A 24,032-nucleotide genomic window follows, 5' to 3' on the forward strand; every position below is an offset into this window, starting at 1 on the left:
ATCCCCCACTCCTGCCCCTCCCTCTGACCCCCACACAGGTTCTCCTGGCTCCTCTGTCACCTCAGATGTTTCCAGGCCCTGCCACTGGCATTCTAAGAGCTCCAGACTCAGCCCACCTCCAGGGTGGCCTCACCCACTCCCACACCATCAACACCAGTGCACTGAAGACTAAATAATGGGAATAGGGCTTCTTGGACCAAACTGTCCCCAAGATGTGACCCTGGAGCCAAGTGCCTCCAGAAATCTCCACCTCCAGGTCCCAGATGCACCTCAAGTTCGTCACATCTATGCCCCAACAAGGCACCGCTCCCTCCTGTTGCATCACTGCTTTCTGCTCATGTTTCCGGTCTTGCAGGGGTCATCCCTCCCCACCCAAGCCCCCCACCATGCTTCTCTGACCACCCACTTGCCGGCAGTTGAGCCCACCACCTAAAAATCTGTACACTCCATCTCTCCTGTCCCTTGCCCACCACTGCTCCGGCTCAGTCACACTGGCCTCTCCGGGAGCAACTGCTCCCTGCTCTGAGCAGGCCTGCTGGGCCACCTGTCAGAAGCACAGCCCCAACCCTCCACACTGGAACCAGAGAGTGGGCCTTCTGCAGTGCAGGTCTGCCCACAATGCCACCTGCTGACTCCCCTTCAGTGACCTGCACCCCCACCTCCACCACCTGCAGGCCCATAAGACCCTAACACTTTTAAGACTGCAAGGCCCTTCGTGAGGAGGATTCTCTCTCCCTGTCCAGATAACCCCAGGTGTTCTCATACTCTACAGCAAGACTGCGTAGCCCACGTTTCCTGCAAACAGTCCCTGCCCAGGGTAGACTGGCGTGCCCTCCCTGCCTCGTCAGCTGACAGGTGCCCACTCTCCTTCAAGGGGCCAGCTTCTGAGAAGCTTCCAGGGCCTCCTCCTCCAGGCTGACTGGTGGCACCAGTCTGGGCTCCTGGAGTGCCCTGTACTGACCTCCACCCTAGTATCACTCACCCCATACTGTGGTCGCAGTGACCCCGACAGTGTGCCTCCATCAGACACCACGCTGCTCAATGGCAGGCACCATGGCTCATCTCTCTGAATCCTCAGTGCCATACAGAAAGGAAGGATGGACTGACGGATGGAAGGAAGAAAGGACAGAAGGAAGGTAGAAGGAGATTTTCAAGTGGGTTGGAAGCAAGAGTGTCAGATTGAAAAGAGCGAGGCAGGCAGAACTGGTGGCTAACCTCTCTCTCTCTAGCCTTTAATTAGCAGTTTTGAGACTTGCAGTCACCAATTCTAAGGGGAAACAGATCCTTAAAGGGACAAGTGATAGATGCTGAGATCCTCATCACAGGGCTGTCCCTGAAGGAACCTGACTGAAGCCCTCAGGATAACAGACCAGAAACTTTCGACCTTGGCCTGACATAGGTTCAAGGCCTCCAGTGGTAAATTCAGGCTGGCCTACTGACCACTCAGTAGGATGAGTCTCCAAGAGCACAAAGCCCAAGTTCTCTGTGGGTCGCTGGGGAAGCCCCAATAGACTATCACTGGCCATCCCAATGGAGAAAGAAGGGCATGGCAAAGGCAGGCCTCCAGGGCCCCTCTGGGACTGGGAGGCCTGGGGAGGACCTGCTCGGACTTACGGAGGCATGGGTTCTCGGTGAAGTCCCTCAGGAACTTCTCACACTCCTCCTCCATGTTCCCACTCCCACGACAACTGCACCAGGGGGACACCACGATGCCAGTGGGGTTGGAGTCCACGTAGTTGGGTGTCATATCAAACCCTGGGCAGGGAGAAAGGGAAAGCAAAGGAGACAGGAATGGTAAGGCCTTCTCTTTGGGCCCCAGGCCCCAGACACAACAGAGAAGAGGCTGGGGAACCGTCCGTCCCTCCCACCTGCCCCCTCAAACACACAAACATTCAAACAGACAGACCGTTATTATCCCAGCAACCATGTGGCCATGGCCACAGGGGGCAGAGGGGAATGAACACTGAGGACAGAGCAAGACAGCAGAGGAATTATCCAGGAGCCACCACCCTGCCCCCTGCTTCCCTGGGCCTTTGCCTTCTTCACCAGCAAGCAGAACATGTGCTCTAGAGCCAGGGAGACTAAGGTTCACATCCTGGGTTTACATCCCAGCACCAGCATTTACTAGCTAGGGGAACCTGTGCAAGTGACTCAACCTCTCTAAGCCTCAGTTTCCCCATCTCTAGAATGGAGATACCAACTCCTCCCTAGTAAGCACTGTTGTGAGAATTAAAACAGTTGGTGTAAACTGTTCAGCTTGGTACCTAGAAAGTCAAAACCATGCAATAAATGTTGCTTTCTCATTTTGAAAGCTTTATAAGGCCCCGGGGCCCTCCTCCCCCCATGATAAAAGGCTGGCTTCTCCTCTGATTTCCCACCACAAAGAAGAGCAAGCTCAGGCTGTCCACCCTCTGGCCCTGAGCCAGGACCCCTGCCCACAGGGATCGGGCAGCCAGGAGCCACCATGAGCCCAGGTGTGCGGGGGCAGCTTACCAATCATGCCGGCGTAGGAGCCCAGACACGCCTGGTAATTGTCGGCAGGGCAGCTGGTGAGCGTCTGGTAGGAGGCACGACAATTGGCGTGGAAGTCTGCCAGCCGGGACCTGGTGTCAGGAGAAGACCCAACAGAGACAACGGTTTAGATTGGCTGCCTTCCCGCCTTTTCTGCGGCAGAGCAGCTCCTGCCTGCAGGTTCCCAGGGCAGGGGGAAGCTAGGAAGATGGAGACAAACATGGGGGGAACCAGGCCTTGAGGGGGGCATCAGGCTGATTGCTCCTTGAGGGCAGCACTTCCTGGAGAGCCAGGTACACGGTTTAGGCATGGTGGGCTCTGAATGGATCTTCCAGTCAGAGGACCACCGAGAGAACCCTGGGTGGGTTTGCCACGAATGCCTGTGAGCAGGGAAGGAAAGCTGGGCTCTGCTTTCTTCTTGGCCACACTCCTGGATGACCTAGCCCAAGGCCTTCAACATATCATTCTTCCTATCCGCAAAATGCATACAATCATCCCTGCCCCAGCTACCTCCCAGGATCCAGTTGAGGCTCAAAGGAGCCAGCCCTCAGGCAGGTAAAGAAAGAGTCAGAGGGACTCTGACAGGCTTTCCTGACAGGCCTCTTCTAAACCAAGTCAGAGCAAAGCTTCACATACAGTCCTTCCAACTGGCCCCCTGTCCCACAAGGGCAGAGTCAGCCCTTTCTTCCCTGGGTGATATAACCTGCCATCACCCCTTCCTCTCTGTTGGCACCCATGATACTGCTTCATAACTATGTGAGTATATCCTTCCTTGATCATGAGCCACCTAAAGGCAAACAGATGCTCTCTGGCCAGGGTCTGTCTCCAGCGCCTGATGTGGAAAGTCGCATGGAGCCCAGGGCACCCAAGTCTAACCTGCCCTGGCACCCTGGCTACTGTCAGCTTGGCCATCTCACCTCCCCACCTGCCATCACTTCCTACAGGTGAGTGCCCTTTGCCATGGGGTCCTCATGTGTCGTACCATTTGTGTCTCACAGCAGCCCCAAGCAGCGAGGAATACAATCTCATTCACCAGTATTTTCCCAATGATGGGCACACAGTAGGGCCTCAACAAATACACGCTCAGCGAGGAGACTGTGGTAGCAACAGGACGGGCCAGAACGCAGCCCTTGACTCCCTGCCCCCACTCTCTCCACGCCATAAGGCACCTCACAAAGTCACCCAAAGGCTGCCCCAAGTTCAACTCCCCTGGTCCTCCACTGGAACTCTGTCCTGTCTGAGAAAGGAGTAGGCAGAGAGAGACCAGAGGCTCAGAGAGACCAGGACAGCCTGACAGGAACACCCTCGCAGCAGGTGGCTCTGTGTATTTCACCATGGGACACATTCTGGTTTGTCCTGGGAGATGGGGTTTGGGGGAGAGGATGCTCTGCAGAGGAATTCAACCCCAACGATGCCTCATGTGTCCCCAGACCCTGCAGCCCACAGAGGTGTGGGAGACAGAAGGTGATGAGCACTGAATGGACAGATGACCAGGGTTCTCACTTCAGCTGTGCCCCTAATTCACTGGGTGGCTCACCAAGTCCTTCCTTCTCAGGGACTTGGTTTTCCTGATTTATCAAATGAAATGGAAAGTGCTCTCAGTGAAGGACATTTTCACAAGTCTAGGAAGATGAAAAAGTTCTGGAGATGGAGGTAGTGATGGTTACACAACACAGTGGATGTACTTCATGTCACTGAAAACTACACTCAAAAATGGTTAAAAATGGTGAATTTTATGTAATGTATAACTTACCACAATAAAAATGATTTCAGAAAAGATACTTCCACATCCATCCATTTATCCTTCAATCCTCACAAACACTGAGCCCTGAACTCTGTGAGATCTGACCAGCGATCATTGTCACTATCCCACTTCACAGAGGACGCTGAGACTCAGAGAAGCTAAATAAGTTGCCCAAGATCACAAAGTCCTTGAGCAGTGGAGCCAGGGCCCCGCCCCAGAACGAACACGGTGGACGCCCTCTCTGGCAGGTCTCACTGCTCCCATGCAAAAGCTCCTGGAGGTGCTTCCAGAGCCAACATTCTGCGTCCCTGAAAACAGGAAGCCTTCAGGTGTCTTCCCCCTCCTTCCTGCCCAGAAAGACACCGCCTATCTCCTCATCACCAAGCACCGAAACAGGGAGAAACAGCATTTCTAACCAAGACTTCAGCCCCTGCAGAGTAAGACTCCATCTTGACCGGCAAGAGCAGCGTCTCCCACTGCGCACCCCGCATGTGCATGAAGACACTGACAGGGTGAGTACGGTGGCCTCTGCCTGCACCTCAGCCTCCCAGAGACACAGACTTTAATATGTAGTAGAGACCTGGAGGCAAGCAAAACAAAAGCTCTAGGCACCTGCTGTGGGCTGAATCGCGTCCTGACTCCCAGTACCCGTGATGGGACCTTACGTCAGAATGAGCTCTTGGCAGACGTGACCAAGATGAGGTGACAGTGGATTATGGTGAGCCCTCCAACTAATGACTGGTACTCTTATAAGAAGGGGAGAAGGGACGCAGACACAGTGAGAACGCATGGGAAGATGGAGGCAGAGACTGAGCAACACATCTACAAGGTCAGGAAGGCCAAGGTCTGCAGGCAATACCAGCAGCTGAGACAAAGGTACGGAGCGGATTCCTCCTCCAAGCCTTTGGGGAACACAGCCTTGCTGACACCCTGATGTGGGACTTCTGGCCTCCAGAACTGTGAGAGAATACATTTCTCTTTTAAGCCTCCCAGCTTGCGGGGCTTTGTTATGGCAGCCACAGGAGACTCGCACAGCCCCTTTAGGGACTTCACTGTCTGCTTTGGCCAGATGCCTCCCTCCAGAAGGAGCCAAGGGGACATCAGGCCCCAACACTAAGGGGGGCTGGGCTGCAGGTGGGCAGCATGAAGTCAGAACCAAGCTCCTGCAGGGTGCGGGGCAAGGAAGCTGCTAGACAACAAACGAAGCCACCAGTTGCCATCTCCTCCCTACCAAAGAGGCATTCAAATCATCTCTTAACCGAAGTATGTGAGTGCATTCCAAAGCTATGTGATCACACCAGGGCCTGAGTCCCTCCTAGCACCCCCGCAAGGCCTACCTGCAGCCCTTCCCCACAAAACACTTGCTGACCACCCCTGCTGTGTAGATTTCTCCCATCTCTATTCCAGCTACACGCATGGTCTGGACCAAGCAATTTCGTACTTAATTGTATAGAGACACTGATACTGCCCTATTCGGTCTCTCCAGTTGGTACCTGTGTTCCTAGAGCAGCAGACTTCACCAATTTCTTCATTCTTCCTCCAAACATGCATTGAGCCCCTGCCACGTGACTGACAGACTAAGGCTGGGAAGGCCACACATGTCAGTGCAATGTCAGAAAGGAAATCTCAGCTAATGGGGTCAGAGTGCCCACCAGGCCTGGGCCCAGAGCTTGACGAGAGGTCACGGTCAGCTCACCTTCCTGTGGAGCATGCTGCCCACTTCCCTTCTGCAAAATTAGTTCCCCACTCACTGACACTGGGAACCTTGAGGATCTTGCCTGGCTCCACCATCCACGAAGCCTCTCAAAATGTCACCTGGCCCTGTGGGGCTGGAGAAGGTGCAAAGCATGAGCAAGGAGAATATGACTGTCCACAAAGATAGACAAAGCCCCTGGAGAAGAGATGAAAGAAAAGGATGCCGGAAACTGGAAGGTGAAAGAGCCCTGAGTGAGAGCAAGGCGGGCAGATCCAGCTTCTGGGAGAAGAAAGAGTATCTGTCCCATGACCATGCTCTATCACTCGCCGGCTGTGTGACCTTGGGCAAGCCTGTCATGTCTCTGAGCTGTGTTCCCAGTTATCATATGGGTGAGTCGTGCCTGCCTCTCTCCCCACACAGGGCTATGTGAGACAGCTGGGGCACCAGAGGAGACATCACCTTATCTTCCTTCTCTATCCAGACATCTTGTCCACAGCTCTGTGCCTGCCAAGCACTGGCAAGTACAAACAGAGAACAGCTTTTCCTGGGTCTGGGAGAGAAGGAAAAATACCCATTCAACCTGCCAAGGTGGGTCTGTTTCCCACACAAGGCAGTGCGGGTGCTCTCCCTCACCACGAGGCTCCAGAGTCATCCCTTGGATCCCAGGTGAAAGACGGCTTCCCTACCCCACCATCAATCACTCTCCATGCCACTCCACGGACACAGAAGGAGGAACACCAGCTCCCAAAGCATATGCAAGGTTCCTTTGCCAAAGCCCTCTAACACCACAGCCTACTTCCTTTAAGCAGGCTCTCTGGCTCCATTCAGAGCATGGGGAGGAGAGGAGGTAGGCCCAGGCCCAGCAGCCAGCAGAGGGGCAGGTGAAGGGAAGGGCCACAGCTCGGCCTTCTGTTCCTCCATCTCTCCATTCTTAGCGTCAAAGCGATCTTGGCAAGAGAGAGGGCCAAATGGGGCAGTTAGGAGGATGCTGCATCCAAGTCTCCAGAAGGCCTTTGATTGCTCAGATTCTCTCTGCCCCTCAAGACAGGCTGATGTCCACGGCAGCCAGCTCCCTCTGTCAGCAACAAAGACCAAGTGGCGTCAATTTCCTTCAAGCTGGCGACACACTGGACTCCAACCACTGTGTGAAGCAGCCACATGAGCGCTCTCTGCCCAGCCCTGGGAGGCGCATTCTCCAAGGCAAATGTTATCCTTTTCATAGTGCACAGTGGCCAGCCAGCTGGGGCTCTCTGCGCCCTCCCCCGGCCTGATGCTGCTCCTCCCTGCAGACCCCATGAGGTCTTCTCTGAATTTCATTCTCACTGCTAGGAAGACTTCTCCTTGGCCCAGCCCCATCACTTTGCAAATTTCCACCTTTAAGAACCCCCATAGGAAAGCAGGCATAAAAGAAAGCATGAGAAAAAGAGAGACAGACAGACAAAGAAAGGCACAGAGAGCCAGCAAAAGAGCCAATGTGAACAAAGCCAAGTCCATCCCAGGGAGATCAAGTGAAGACTGCCAAATGAGCTCAGGGGCAGCAGGTGGCTCTGTCCGAAAAACACAAACCCTCTCTGGGCTGGTTTCATTAGCAGCTGTAGCCTATTCAATCACAAGGAAGCAGCAGGAGAGGCACAGAGAGACACTTGACCCTCAATTTGATTAAACAGTTGCCAGATTAAATATGGGATGTCCATTTAACTTGAGTATCAGATAAACAATGAATTTTTTAGTGTAAGTATATCCCATGCAGTATCTGGGACATACTAATATTAAACTAAACATAACTAATACTAATTCTAAACAGTTCACTGTTCATCTGGAATTCAAATTTAACTGGGAATCCGGAAGTTTCATTTGTTAGATCTGGCAACCCTATTTGATTAGGCAGATGTGCTCCTACAGAGGGAAGAAGAGGCAAGGTTCGATGTGCAAAGATCAGCCATACAAGCAGAAATCACCCAGACTGCAGAAGTGGCATGGACTCCCTTCAGGTTAGTGGTTCTCTAAGTGTGGTTCACAGAGCAACAGCACTGGCATCCACTGGGAACTTGTTAGAAAAGCAAGTTCTCCAGGCCTACCCCAGACATACAAGATGTGAAATTCTAGGGGCAGGGCCCAACAATCTGTGCTTTAACAAGCCCTCCAGGTGATTCTGAGGCAGGCTCAAGTTTAGGGATATGGCAGTCTACACAGGCTACAGAGCTGGGCTTCTGGGGGCCCTTCGAACCCCACTCCCTGGTCTCGGCTTTAAATATCCCACTTTATGACCTCACCATGGAATAAAATAATGCTTCACACCATGGCCTGAGAAGGCTCCTGCTTACACGGCAAAGAGTGCTCATGTTTGGACACATATGCACATACATTAGTCCCCACACAGACACACACTTACACTTGGATACACACTTCTCAGTTCTATGCTTTGGTGTCAGCCAAAAGAAAGTACAGGCACCTGTTATCAATAATACCACCCTTGATCCAAACTATAAATGCCTTCCCAAACACATATATTTTCTCAAATCTGTCTACCCTAAAATAATACAAGGTGAAATGCTCCATGGAACCCCAAAGCATTCCAATAGCAGCCAGTACATGGCTTTTTGGTTTGAAGTTCTTGTCAGCTTTCCAAAGTTCCCATTTATCAGATTATACCTTTTATGCTGCTGCCATGGAAACCAATGGGTTTCTATTGATAGTCTTAAAAGTGGAGAAGGAGAAAAGGGAGCTAATATTTATTGAGGTCCTATTATGTACCAGACGCAGTTACCTCATTGAATGTTCTGAACAAATCCACAAAGTAGGCATATTCCACAGCAAGAACACAGCAGCTCCGAGAGGTATGCCACACATACCCTACAGCCAGAATACCATGACCAGGCACCTGCTAACAAGGATAGGGTCTTTTCTCTGGCTGTACTGTCATGATCCACCACTGCTGATGATGATTCCAAAGGCAGCCACCAGTACTGCCCTCATGCAAACAAACAGGGCACTTGAATATTTCATGGAAGGGAAAAGGGACTCCCAAGAAGTGCAAATTACTCTTGATCGGCCTCACAGACAATATATGGAAATGCAGAGAAAATGGCTTTAATAGACCAAGTGCCTCGGGAACAGCTTTCTGAGGTTCCCCCAAGCAGTGCAGGGCTTGGTTAAGTAGGTTCAATGTTATGTGACACTGAGAAAGGGGAAAACGGATTTCACCCACATGGCTGCTTTCTGACACCTCCAGCGCTCACTCTGGACAGCCTGATCCTTCGTCCTCTGCTGCTCCTCCAGGAGACTGCCACCACTTGTTTCATGAAGTCAAGTACCAACCTGGCTTCTTTCCTTTCTGTTTATTCTTCAAGTGTGCAATGAACATTTATTCTACCTGCTCAGAATAGCAGCTCCCCTGGGGAGCTCCTCCAGCCAGGTAGCTCTCATAAAGGCTGTCAACCATGGCACTCTACCTCCTAGGCCAAACTTAGACACATGATCTGGGCTGGGACAACCATACAACTCTGTCCCTGGCCACACAGACTAGTTTAGGGATAAGGAGGTAACACAAACTAGGCTAAACAGAGTGTTTCCCTGGGGGTTTCCAAATGGAGCAGGCAAGGATGAGTATTCTTTTCTCTCTGGTTAGGAGACACCACAGACATGAGCCCAGATGAAACAGGGCCATAGCTCTAGCCTCACAATCACAAGAAGAATAAACATGCAGCTAATCCACAGAGAAAGTCAGAAACAAGAGACAAGGAGACAGAGAGAGAAAGGCCTATTTGTATTTGAGTCCTGGAATATACTCCTGCCCTTTCTAAACTTTATTGGAAGCCAATAAATTCCTTTTTAATTTTCTTAAGCTAGTTGGGTCTCTGTCACTTAAAACAGAAAAATTCTTCACTAACATTTAGCTTCACTCTCTGATTTTATATGATCTTCTCTGCCCAAGTTCAAAGGAACCAAAAAGAGGCATACACTGAAAAGGACACAGATCAAAAACCAAACCCGCAAAGGGTCTGACTAGCCTATGTGAAAGAGCCAGGATTGCAAGAGTACCTCAGTGAGAGTAACGTGGAAAACAGATGCTAATAAAATTCATGAAGGAGAATGGACTTTGCCTTGGATTCTTTCCCCAGTTTAACTAGAGGGGGATGGCTCAGACAGATGAGCCACAGAAAGCAACGCTGCTATTAAAAACAACAAGGACGTAGATTGTGCCAAATTATGAAAATTCAAACATGAAATCACGTGAAGGGATTAAAAATCAGAAGACAATAGAGTTTGCATACCCTGGTTGCAAACAGGGGAAAATGGTAAGCGCAAAAACTAACAAGATCCAGAAGTAAATTTCAAAAGATGCTAATAGAATACACTGTTCGTTATGCTCTCTTTTAATAAAGTTGCTTTAAGATTGTAATTATTTCTTCAAGTTTAATTGAACAAGGCTCAGGAATCCTGAGTTATTATAAACAATGATTTTTCTAAGCCTTCATTTAGAGAAAGTGTTATTAGTTCCAGGAACATCAGCAAATTTAACTGACCCTCTGTCCCAAGACAAAGAGGCTGAGAGAAAAAAGCTACCATCTCAGAAAACTGGCTCTTCCCTCTGGGGCAGCTCCAATACTTAGGAGCTTGCTGGCTGGAAACAACCTGGTTCAGAGCTAGGAAATGCACACCAGACCCTTCTGGACATGACCACAACCCCAGGGCAGGCTGCCACAAGTAGAAATTGTGCTGTCCTAGCACAGGAGGTCCTGAATTCACAAGAACCCCTCTCCCCTGCACCCCAGCCAGAAGCACACTCAGCCAGAAGATCCAATTTCCAACATCACGCCATACTGACTGGTTTTGAGCCTTGGCTTAGCTACTCACTGGCTGTGTGACCTTGAGTAGGTCATTAAATCTCTCCAGGCCTTCATTTCTTCACCTGGAAAATGGACATAACAATAGTATTTACTTTATGTGGTCATGGCAAGGACAGAATAAGATGTCCAATGAGCAAATGTATGTAAGTGCTTGGACAGTGCCTGGCATGTAGCAAATGCCCTGGCAGTACTTGCTGTGCTCTTCTTAAGATCAGAAGACCCCGCTAACCACTCCTGAGCACAGAACACGGTGTTAGAAGGCACAAGTCTTTTCCCTTCAAGCCAAGGGACATAACATCTCTGATCTATTAACAGGCACCCTCTGCATTTGTACAGTGTCACACAAAGTACTTCCACTAACATCCTCACATTTTACTCTGACAACAATTCTCTGAAGTTGGCATTATTACCTCTGCTTTACAGATAAGGAAACGAAGACTTAGAGGTTAATTAACTCAGTTACTATCTCAGCAACAAGGCCAGAAGACTTAGCTTCAAACCTTAGCTCCGAAGCCATTGGGTTTTCCCTTCCACCACACAGCCCACACCCTCACCCTCCATCCCTTTACCCAGCACACCACTCCGTCCCCTTCTCCTAGCATTCTGAAGCCACAGAACGAGGGAGGTTTATTTCTCTCTGGAATCACCCAAGGAAATAAGTGGGGTGCTACCCTGCTCCTTGGCCCCTCCTTGCCATCCAGCCTTGAGATCCCACAGCACCCCTCCATCTCCCTTCCAGGTGAGCCATGAGAAATGGCCTATAGAGTGCTGTGGTTGGAGCCACTGCACCCCCAACTGACCAAAAGCAATCAATTAGACCTAGGCCACCATCAAGAGACAGATACACCAACCACAGTGGCCAACATGAGCCTGCTTTGGGAGAAGATCGACCAGTAGGGTCTGGGTGGATCTCCCACCCAGGGCTCAGAGAAAAGAGCCAAGACAATATCCTTCTTCTAGAGACCACCATTCGATATGCTCTTTCATGTCCTCTGAAAACTCAAGCAGATGGGCAGATACCCTTTTCTCCATTTTTCCCCAATCCAATCTTCACCTAGTTCCAAACCTATTATTACCCAGTAAGAAGAGAAAAGAATTAAACACACGCATCATTTGATTTTAATTGAAGGACTGTTCTATTTCATTGAACTGCTAAGTAAGCTGAACAAGAGATTGTGTTTACATAAGCAAACCCCGAATCACTATAGACTTGCTGTCACATTAAGTCAATACTTATGAAGGCTCTCTATTTAATTATTCAGTGAGGATTGACTTATTATTGTGTTAAGAGTGTGGTTAGCCTTGAGCTAGGTAGCCAGCCAGCTGAAAGATTTCTTTCAACTTTCCCTGAATGCTGATATGGTTCTTGCTGGTGGTATGAGGTTAGGTTTCTTCCCTCTCTCTCTCTCCCCACCACCACCCAGGTCCACCTCCCACCAGTTGGCAGTAGCAGGCGGTCCTGCAGAGCCAGGGAGCAGCAAGGTCCCAGACCTCAGTGGCCAGCCGCTCACATGGTCTTCCTAACCCTAGGAATTAGTCCTGAGACACTGACACCTGAAGTCCCATTAGCTTATTTCCTCTGTTCTCCGTTCTAGCCATTCTGTCCTTCATTCTTCGCCTTCCTGACATTGAGAACCTCCTACACAAGACCCAGATCTCTCCCCTTCTTTATTATCCTCGGCATTTCCCCTCCCTTCAACCTCCACAGAATGTGCTTCTTGGCCTTCACAATCCATCCACACCCATGGTATATTGTTACAGAAACTCAGACAGGTTCTTACATCAAATAACATTTCCTGAAACATAACATACAGAGAAAAATCCAGAGGTGGATGCTTAACCAAAACTGCAGACCAAGAGAGGAGGTAGAATAACATCGTGGCTAAAAGCAACATCCCAGGCCAAATCGCCTTCCAACCCCGGCTCTGCAAACTACAAGGGGTACAATCTGGGGCAAGTACTAACTCCTCTGTGAGCATCCTCATCCATTAAAAAAAAAGATCTAGTAGTTTCTGAGACGGTAACCAAGATTCCCATATAACACCTAGGGCTGTGCCCCACATGCCAGCCTTGGCTTTTATAAAGGGTCCATTCTGATCTGATGACAAAGCCCCACTGATGCCCAGGGCTCCTTCAGCCCATCATGTACCACCCTGATTCCCACCCATAATCTGGATTCCACTGATATCCACCATTTCATCTCTTCTCATGCTCCTCCTCTCTCCCGCCCCAACTCTTGCAGCAATATCAAAGAGCACACATTCCCCAAGCATGATGTTTCATGGACCCTTATCCCACGGTGCTCCTTCTGCCAGGAATGCCATCCCCCAACCATGCCCTCCTTAAACCTCCACTAGTTCACCCTTCCAGACCCAGTTTAGGCACCAGCTCTTCTGGAACAATTTCTGTGAATGTCCTGCCCTAACTCTGAACATGTTTCACAAACTCCAATTACTGAGCTTGGACCACCAACCATATCATAATTTATATTTTTCATATCTGTTTTTCCCATTAAACTAGGAGTTCTTTCAGAACAGAAACTATCTTGTTCATGCTTGAATCTCCAATGCCCAGAGTCATACTTGGCACCGAATAGGGCCTCAACAGCCCCTGAATGGGAGGAGGAAGGGAAGAATGGATAAAGGATGGATGGATGGTTAGGTGGGGGGATGTATATAAACGGGTGAGTGGGTGGATGTATAGATGGATGGGGACTACTCTATGGAGGCCTAGAAGACTTTCGTCAAAGCAGGAAGAGAGCCAAGAACTCTCCTAATAGCTCCCTTTGAAAAATAAAATTACTAGCAGATTTCTAGCTGGCAGTACAGCAAAATGCATCAACATTGCATTAACTTCAGCCCCAAGATAGATAGCTCAGCTCCCCAAAATGCCCTATGGTGGGTCTGTCTTCCTCCCCCTCTAATCCTGCCTGGCAGTTGTTAGGAATCTGGGAAAGTATCTTCGCTACCTCTCGTAATAGCCATCTGCTAAAGGAGGCCCCAGTGGCCTGCAAGAATTAACACACATCCTTAAGCACCACTCTTAACATGAAGAAGTGCCTTGGGGACTTGGGAGAGAAAAACCCAATGGGTCCCTGTGGAGAAAGGCTGAGTAAACTATCCATTCTCAAACAAGCAGAAGGGCAAAAGGAATTAGTGACAGGGTAGAGTATTTGGGTCAAAATGCCGCTGCTTACAAGTCATAAATCCTAGAAATGCCACCGCACCTCTCAGTACCTAAGTGGCTCTGATACCTCCACGGAAGAGTACTTGGGATGAAACTACACAGGCAAAAGCACTTCACGAAAACAGAATTCACTATAAATTTTTTTAATGTATTATTATTTTACCTTTGAGAAAGAGACAGAGCATGAGTGGGGGAGGGGCAGAGAGAGGCAGACACAGAATCAGAAGCAGACTCCAGGCTCTGAGTGTCAGCACAGAGCCTGATGCAGGGCTCGAACTCACAAGCAGTGGGATCATGACCTGAGCCGAAGTCGGATGCTCAACCGACTGAGCCACCCAGGCACCCCTAGAATTCAGTATAAACACATTTATTCTTTTCTAGTTCAGGAAAAAAAAATAATAATAAAAGAACAAGGTAGGGCTATAGCACCCAAATTCTCTTCTCCAGCTGACTCAACAGACCAGCTCCCAGCGCAGGCAGCCAGATTGGGGACAAGAGAGGGATGGTATGGCAGTGTCAGTAAGAAGCCCACACACCACAGCCTGTGGTCACCAGGAAGCAGGAAGGACCAGGTGTGGTTTGGGTCCGCCCTCAGAAAGTGCTGGGAGATCACGTCCTCAGAGCCACAGAGCCTGTAGGAAGCCTTGCACCCTCAGCCCCGTCCCCCTTGCCCTCCATTCTAGGCCTTCCAGAGCAGACTGCATAGACAAATATTTTTCCTATCAGGTAAGTATCTGGGCAGCTATGTCACAACTAAGAGTCTTTCTCATTATATAGACTAATGAGAACGCTATGCTTCTCGGGAGCAATTTATCAAGGCAACATCCATTATAAATGACATTTTTCCTGAACTAACAAAGAATGTGAGGCTGGGGAAACTGGTTCAAAGGAAATGTTTAGCTGATTCCAGAAACCATGCCGAAATTAATGACCTATCCCCTGGCTGGTCAGTGCTCCCTCTATGCTCTGCCTCCCACCTGCATCCCCTGCCCTGGCCCACCTACGTCTGGACCACCTGAGCCAGCCGGTTAGGGAAGGGGAGCAATGCTGGCTCCCAGGAACAGACTGCCTTGGGAGGAGAGCGAAGTCTCAAGCAGCAGCATCACTGAAGCATAGAAGACCAGATTATTTGTGGTCCCAACTTGCTGATGTAAGATGAAAAATACAGCAAACTGCAGCTGCTGAACTCAGCTTTTTTTTTCTTTTTCTTCCTTCTTTCTCCTTCGCTGAGGTTAGTGTTTTACAAAAAGGGCTTTAAAAAAACAAAATCTATAAACTAGGGGGTCCCAACCTGTCAGCTTAAGGTCAAGCCCATAGAATGCAGCATCCAGGAAGGAGAGAACACAGGCCGTTTGTTTCATGTAAGCAGGACACTCACCCACATGCATTCCCACGTGAAGGCCCTGCCACACACCCCTCCAGTAAAAAGTCTGCAGTGCCCCCAACTCCAGGCCCTTCCGCTATGCCCTGACTTGCATGGGTCTCCCCATTCTACCCTCCAATTCCAAAGGAAATGACAACTTCAAGTCTCCCTTTGACATCAGAGAGCAGGGGAGCCATACCCATCCTGCGTGGGCAGTATGTTCATCAGCACTGATCACACAGAGCTGCAGTCTTGCTGTGGGTCAGCTTTTCTCAGCGCCTCCCATGCGGAGTGGGCAAGATGGAAATCAGAGGGGCCACGGCAAACCACTCGAATGCCGATGGCTACAGGCACCCATAGGGCTAGTCACTAGCCCCCTGAAAGCCTCTACTGTAAGTCAATGAAACATCGAGACCCTAGAGCTTATGAGAATTTGAACTGAAGCCTCTGGCTTTATCAGAGAAAAAGATGAAGTGTGCAGAGAGACATTCCCATGTGGCAGGAAAACAGTGGTGACTCCTATATGAAGATATAATGCCAGGCGAGGAGTAAGAAGACTTTTTGTTAGCTCATCAAGCATTTAAATGAATTTATGTTAGAAGAAACAGACTCTAGGTCCCAGGCGAGCTCCTCACCGCTTCTGAGTCTCTCCAACTTAACCCTACAGGGCTCTGCCAAGGCTGAGGTTCACAGGATAGGGGATGGGATACATGAGTACAAAGTGCAAAGGAAAGAAAATCCTGAGTTGAAAATGAGACACAAGTAAGGGCAGACCCAGGAAGGGAGAGAAGGCCATCAGAGCCAATGTGGGATGGAGGCCAGGAAGTGGATCCAGCAAGGAGTATGAATGAGTGAATTCTTGGGGCAGAATATAGAGTGATGTCCCAAAGTCTGGATGCAATGAACAGAGGGCTTTGCAGGGCACCTGGGCTCCAGCCTGAGCAGAAGGAAGCCCCTGAGGGGTATGATACAGACTGAGTGCTGGTGTCATCACAAAATTTCTATGTTGAAACTTAATCCCCAATATGATCGCATTAGAACGGTGGGGCATAGTGAGTGAAATCACAAATCACAGCCCAGACCCACTAGGAAACAAGTGGGGTCAGGGGCAGTCAGGTTCTATTCAAAGAGAGCTACAAGAGAACTACACCCTAAGAGAACTACACCACAGGGACAGAAGTCAATCAGGTGACCGCAGGCCCCAAGAAGCAGTCATCTAGCTTCCTGCACAGGAAGGTAACATGTCCCAGCAGAAAATCCTGATGGTGTCCACCCACAGATGGTCTTCCATGAGGGCATGGTGTTTCATGGTGTTCTTGCTACCCCTTGGCCCACTGGATGTCTCTACAGGCAACCTGTATTACATTGGGATATTGCTGGTGGTGATATTGGTGTTCAAAGGAAAAAGGGGGTAGAATCTACTGTTGCACTGGAATGGGGTACAATGGGTTTTGATATATGTGAATCTGTGGTAATGGGGAAGGTAGACCAGTTGTGCAGCTGACAAGAGAGCTATTCTTCGAATACCCAATTGATACACTTTTCTGTAGTAGTAAGTCTGCAACTAGTGGGCAGATACCCATGCTATTGAAGGCCTTAAACAGAGCCTTCCCAAACTAGGAATGGCAACTTGAGATCAGGTAGCTGATGATCTGTAGGCAAAGGATCTACAAAGGGTGAAAGTGCTATTTTAATGAAGGACCCCAAGGCAACAGTAGGTCCATGTGCACAGAACTGAACATAAATGAAATAAAAAATAATCATACCCCACGAAGCATTCAACAGTTCATAGAATGCAATAGTCTCCTAAGCCCACATGACCCACCTCTAGGCTCAAATACAGGTAGCATATGCAATGGCATCACACAGAGCATCACTCCTGGTAGAAGTCCCTGTGGGATATAGTCAACATCTCAGCAAGGCTGCATGGCCAGGTGCAGTGGAGTCATGGCCCCCACACAAGCTCTGGACACCAGCCTCCTAGGCCAGGAGTTGCTCGTGCTCACCTTCATACAGTAGACCTTCTCAAAACCCACCGCTTCTGACCCCTCCTGCTCCAAGTCAAGGGTTAACACCAGTTAGTTCACCCCCAAAGGAGATTTCTGGGTTTCTCCCAAAATTGAGACCTCAGAGCAGGGTCCACCCAATCCACTTTCTGACAAGGACCAAGACCGGCAGCAGCCCTGCTCCCACCACCCACATACAGACTACTACCACCAGCAGTAGGAGACCGAAGAGGTTGAGAGGCCTCCAGGTCAGGGGCCAGAGCAGACGACTGCTTCATAGAAGCTCAGTACCCAGCCCAGGGAGAGGCAGAGCCACCAGAGTGCTGAGCCAACCCAAGCACTTGGGATCTGAAACCTGTACCTTGGAAACCTGTATTTTTATGCTGTTTATGTTTTCTATAATTATTTCCTTTCAGTCTCGCCTTTGCATTCACTGAGACCTACCAAACTAATACTAAATAATAATAGCTAACAATTTGGCGTGTTTACTACGTGTCTGCTAAGCACCTCTAAAAGCATTACCTTGTTTCCCCTTCACAAACCTGAGACAGGTGCCACAAAAATCCCCCACTTTACAGAGAAGGAAACCCAGCCTTAGAGACACAAAATGACTGGACACCCAGCTGGGAAGAGCTGGGACGGGGACTTGAACCCAGGAAAGCCCAAGGCTGCTGGTCATCTCAGGGTTTGGGCTCCTGCTCCCATGTGAAACGGCCATTGCCCTTGAGGGGTGGGTATGATAGAGGCAGTAGAATCCAAGAGAGAGGCCTCAAGGTATGGGGCGGTGCTGCTTGACCTTGAACACACCCTGCCCCCTTTTCCTCTTGTGTGAACACAGTCCCTGGCCCATGCTCTCCCAGCCAGGTGTCCAGCACCCACCGTCTCACTCCTACTTCCTTTCCTCAGAAAGCCCCCCTCAGAATTTCCCAGACTTTCTTGAATAGCACCTGCCAATTTGAGCCATCTCTTACCTGCCTCTCATGGGACATGAGGTTATGACCTTGGCCAGGGTCTGCCAGCCTTGGGGGTCACAGTGACTACAGCAACACAGCCTTTCCCTGGAGAAGTGTGGGAGACCCTGCCTCAGCGTATTTGTGCCCCAGGGCTGCCTAAACAAATCACCAATGGCTTATTCCCTTGCAGTTCTGAGAGCTAGACATCTGAGGTCAAAGCACTGTACTTCACTCTGAAGGTGCCAGAAGAGGAGCCTCCCTCCGCTCTTCTGGCTGCTGGTGGCTCCCAGCAGTCCTTGTGTTCCTTGGCTCCTAGCTGCATCTCTCCAGCCTCTGCCTGTCTTCACATGGCTTCTTCCCAGCATGCCCTTACGCTTGCTCTCCCCTTATTATAAGGACACCCTAACCCAGTGTTGCCTCAACTAATTACATCAAATAAACCCACATCCTAGGTTCCAGGTGGACATGAATTTTTGGAGAAATGCTGTTCAACCCACTTACACTCATCAACCACCTTCCCATTACAGCAGGTGCTTGATCTCACCTCCCGCTGCCCCCAGGGTGGTCCAGATGCAGGCTGAGACCCTCTGTGTGCCCGCCCTGGGTAACCACTCCTCCAAGGGCATCTTTGACTGTCCCGGATCTCAGAGTCTGCTGCCCAGCCAGCAGCTGGGGATGGCTAGCTCCCCTGCCCCTGCTGAGGGCCTTCTCTGGGTAGGCCCTCGGGAGCTGCCCTGGAGGAGAGGGTCAGAGCCCCACCAGGACCAGGTCCCCAGGACCTGCACGCTGCAGCAACACCCCAGGGAGCAATTCTCACTATGCTCTCCTCATTCCCGGTGTCCTGCCAGAGAAAGACAGCTACAGGACTTATTTCCTCAGGTCCTCAGACTCAGATCCCATGGGAGCCCTCAGGTCCAGGCATGCCCCCGCATGGCAGATGGCCATGCAGGATGCCTTTGGACAGCCAATTCACTGTAACAGGGGTCAGCCAGACCCATGCGGGAGCACCACCACCCTCTGACCATGAGCACTAGTTTTCACATGGGACCTAACTCGGTCTTTGAGGTTTAGGCCCATCCACCTGCTCCATTTATGCCACAGTGTGTCTCTGCACTAACATCCCATTTCCAATGACTGGGCTCACACCAAACACTTCCGATGTTTTCCAAAGGATAAACAAGCTGAGATCATTTTAATAGTAAAAATGCCAGATGAATATTAAAATAAAAGCTTTTGGATGCTCCACACAAGTAAACAGCAGATACAGCCAGGCCACTCTCCCACCTAGGTGTACTCCATCTGCCCTTGGAAGAGCTCTAGACAATGCAGAGAAGGTGGAGACATCAGCAAAGAAGCTGCCCCTCGCAGGTGGATCTAGGAAGTAGATTTATCACGCTGCACATCACAAGAACTTGTCTACAGGACCCCGCATAGCACTGGTCCCGGGCAGGGTGTGCCCACATGTATTAGTTCTCCACCCTCACTACAAAGACAATCACCCAGGGACACAGGAGAAATTGAGTTTCTGGGCCCCAAACCCAGGGATTCTCTTTCAGTAGGTTTTAGGAGGGACCCAGGAATCAGTGTTTTAGTAAACACTGCAGGTGACTGAGATAGGGGCCCATGGTCCACATCTGGAGACACGATGAATAATAACAGTGAAAACAAAGTCTTTGGAGCCAGCCTACTTCAGGCTTCTGCTCACCTTCTTAGCTGTGTAGTCTTGGACGAGTCACTTAAAATCTCTGGTCTTGGTGTCCCTACCTGAGCATAGAGAAATAGTAACAGTGCCTGCCTCAAAGACTCATAAAGAAAACGCAAGGTCGGGCATGAAAATTCCTCACACAGTAACATGGTGGCTGACATACAAGAGCTCCATCCATGTCACCTGCTTCGGAAGGCCACATCCTTTTGGACAAGACTGGCCTCCCTGAAGGGGGAGTAATCCAGCATCAACTATAAGTAGAAGGGACAGGTCCTGTCTGGCAGCCTTACTTGCTCTCTGGGGTCTGGACAGCAGAGTTGGGCAACAGAGCCCTGTGCCTGGGTAGTAGATCCTAAGTGGTGCCCACCACATGGGGCAAACCAAGATTAGAGAAGGATGGGCACTGGCTAGCCCCAGAGAGCATGCTAGGCCCAAAAAGCACATAACTCCCTATGTGTATCTTCCTTTGCCTCCCTGAGGCTTTATTCAGTGTCTGTGGACATGTTAGCTGATCCAGTTCTGACTGGGGGGATCAGAACGTAGAAAGGCACTCCCACCAGAGCCTGAGCGCTGCCCAACCCCTCACACAGACAGAGGAGTGGGAGCCGCCCATAGAAGATCCTAGGGAAAGGGCCCCAGGAGACAAGGGAGGGGCCTGGAGGCCCACCTGCCTGTCCTTCCAGAGTTACAGCTTTCCCTCCTTTACAACTGTGGAGAGCGTGGGTTGCATTACTATAAAGAAGGCAATTCTTTACAGAAGTGGCCCCTGCAGTTCAGAAACACTTTGGCGGAGCATGCTGACAAAATCCATAGACACCACACAGACCCGCTCATGGAAGGAATCCTTCTTGACTGTGTACACACACATTCATTCCTGTGTGCCCCTCATGTGACTATATACTCATCCCTCAAAGAACACACACACTGAGTCTCCCTCCCTCCCACTGCCAGCCCTGAAGGGCACAGTGACCCGGGGAGAGTCACCAGGGGAAGACTCGCTCCTTTTTGCTCTTCTGAGAATGATTAGGAGGCCACCTCCCACCCTGCCCGGCCTAGCCCCCATATTTCTGAGTCTGGGAAGCCCAAATGCTATAAAGAACAGCCCACAGATTGCTTTCTGACCTGCTTTCATACCTGGAAAACCTAGAATCAGAGATGCAGCACCCCCAATGCCCTGGAGAGATGACCAGTCATGTGTCACACCACCCAGAGGACTCAAAGGGGGATGGGCCCAGGGGCAGGACCTCCCTGGGTGGGAGAAGGGACTGGAAAGGCATTTTCTCGGGTTCTCAGTGTTGTGGCTCAGGAGGGGCTGTAGGGACCAGTGAGCCCACCCCCTCTCACTCCAGAAATGAAGCTGTTGCCCAGGGGGGTAAAGAGTAACCCAAGGCCCTTTTGCAGCTCCTGTGTGTGTGCCAGCATGGGGAAAGTTCGAGCCTTGCAGAGCAATGCACAGTACAAGGCCCACGTGCCCTCAGTACTTCTCTATGTCCCCACACCTCACACATCCACACATGCACAGCACTCCTAAACACCAGCCCCCCGCATCTTCTCATGCGAACTTACAGAATCATAAGACAGACATCAATGCAAAGCCCTCGGTCTTTTACCTCACTGGTTGGGAGAAACTTTATGAATGCCCTGAGCCCGTGGTTCTCCTCAGATCATATACACCCTATGGCCCTGCCCCATATTCTAGAAAAAAAGAAATCAATTTATGAAACATATAAGCTAAGTGCTATTTCATTCAGCCCTTTTGTTTTCAGATAAAGGAACACACCCCAACAGGTTATGCAGCATCCCTGAGGTTTCCCAGCAAGATGGGCTGATTTAGGGGTAGGACTCAGGAATTCCAGCCAAGGCCTGGTCCCTTCCATTAAGCTGCTGTCACCAAGCTGACTCGCACTTCCATCATATCCGAGAAGAAGCCCTCAGCATGCCTTATTTCTATCTGGTCCTCACGGCACCGCTGCTTAGGATGGGCCTTACTATCACCATCACCAGCGTGATGCTCACCACCACAGGGCCGGAACGCAACCGTGCCAGACCCACAGTGCCCTGTGCAGGTGCCACCACCCCACCAGAGGCCAAAGCCGCCCTCATCCCAATCCCTGGGCCTGCAGTCAGTGATGAAACAACAGGGTCAAACTGTGTGCTCTTACCCAAGGTCATCAGGGAAAACAGGACAGTGAGGACCTTGTCACATTCTTTTGTGGCAAAAACAGAGAGTTTGCCTATCTTTATCCACCTCAATAACCAACTCCAATTCCAAAAGTTCTTAATATGCTCACTTGTCCCTTTTCCAAAGTCATCTTACAATATATATTTTTAATCTGAAAGAGTTCCACCACAGCAGCAGTTCTGTAGGTCACTTATCTGGCAGCCTGCCACGGACAGGAAGCCGCCTGCGTGCAGTAGAAAGTTTGCACACTGAAACAGATATTTTACTCCTAAGAAAATCCTTTATCTCTTTGCTTAGAGTCTAATGGCTCCTAGTGCATACATAATTCTCATACATGGGTGCTCTGGTTTTCTGTTCCACGGATAACCTGAGAAAAAGAAAGGGTGACACAGAAGGAAACTCCCAGGGGCAGACAGAGCCTTTAGCAGGAAATGACAGCAAACACGAAGGAGACAGAACTACCAGAGAAGCAAAACACAGCAACTCAAAATTCACAGTATCTGGGGCTAATTAGCGCAGGGGCAAACAGTTCTATATAAATCAGGAGCACCTGAAGGCATCGGCGCACACCATCTGCACAACGGAACGGGTAGTCAAGGAGAGCACTGTGTCATCAAGAAAAGGTTAAGCTACCTTCCCTCTATTTAAGGAGACAAAGAACATTCAAGAACTCAAGTATTTCTTGCACCTTGTGCTGTGCCAGGCCCTGGACTAGATGCAGGGGTAAACGAACAAGCCATGCTGTGAGCTCAAGAGATGTACGTAGCACACTGCACACAAGAAACTTGGAGAAGGCAGCTATGTCTCACATTCCCAAAGGTGCAGCTGCATATGAACTAAAATGATGAAAGGTGTTTTCCTTTCCTCCCTGCACACCCATGTGCCCCTTCTAGAAGACGAGCAGGATTTTGAGGCTGGGAGGCCTGGGTGTGCCTGCCGCTGAAAGGCCTTACTTTCAGATGCCTCGTGAAAGCTCAAGGTGAGCTGGAGATGCCCAGGGCTTGGTGAGTGGGGGACCAGGGAGGAGGGAAGGCTGCTTTGTCCTAAGGCCCAGATGAAGGACCACTGGGAACAGCTGGACAGGGAACCCCATGGCGTTGAGGGAAGTACCTGAGGGGCCTCTCTGGGCAAGTCTGGAGTCAATAGTTTATAGCTGTGGGGGCCTAGGGGTGCCCAGCAGACGCTGAAAGACCCAGGCGCACTGTGCAACTAGCAGGAGGAACACCACCACACGCTGAAGACCAGCCTCTCCCGCCCCTTCAGGCTTCCACACCTGAGCTGGGCTCCGGGCTCGCATTCCACAGACAGGGGATGCTCAATTACCTAGGATTGCATTTCCTGCTGGCCCGGCTGGGGAGCGGGGAGCTGGAGCTAGTTTAGAATGATCAGGAAATGTGATCTGACCCCAGAGTGCTGTGGAGTAAAATCCGCACACTTTACAAGTGCAATGCGTCCTAAGAATAGCTCTGACGGGTGGGGACAAAGTAGTGTTGGAGCACAGGCAACAGAACTCAGCTTCCTGGAAGACAGAGAAGCCTCAAAGAGGTGATGACCTCCAAGGGTCTTCTAGAAGGAAGGGGCACTTTCTGTTTCACAGGAAAAACTCCTCCAAAGGGAGACTTGTCTCTGCAACATCCCAGAGACAAGTTACATGCCCAGGGGGCCTCACACAGAGATCCCCGGAAGGACTACCTGCAAAGGGGGCTGCAGACAGGCTCAGAGGCAGATTCTTCAGGAACCTGAGGCAGGAGGGCTTGAGGGCTTTGAAAAGTTCATTCAGAGGACTCATCTGATGGCTGCTCACTGCCAAGGTGTTTGATTGCAAAATCCATTGCC

The 24,032-nt window shown here is 50.4% G+C and overlaps 1 protein-coding gene across 1 annotated transcript in view; it reads right to left on the reverse strand.

Moving 5' to 3' along the window:
* GFRA2 (GDNF family receptor alpha 2) overlaps positions 1–24,032 on the reverse strand; it is an 80,350-nt gene that overhangs the window by 13,432 nt on the left and 42,886 nt on the right. The window contains exons 4-5 of the mRNA XM_077766591.1: positions 2,494–2,603; positions 1,615–1,755 (exon numbers count right to left, since the gene is read on the reverse strand). Coding sequence (XP_077622717.1) covers positions 1,615–1,755; positions 2,494–2,603 — 251 coding nt within the window. The remainder of the gene's footprint in view (positions 1–1,614; positions 1,756–2,493; positions 2,604–24,032) is intronic.

The sequence above is a fragment of the Crocuta crocuta genome, unplaced genomic scaffold (assembly GCF_008692635.1).
Source record: "Crocuta crocuta isolate KB4526 unplaced genomic scaffold, BGI_CrCroc_1.0 scaffold225, whole genome shotgun sequence".
NCBI lineage: Eukaryota > Metazoa > Chordata > Mammalia > Carnivora > Hyaenidae > Crocuta > Crocuta crocuta.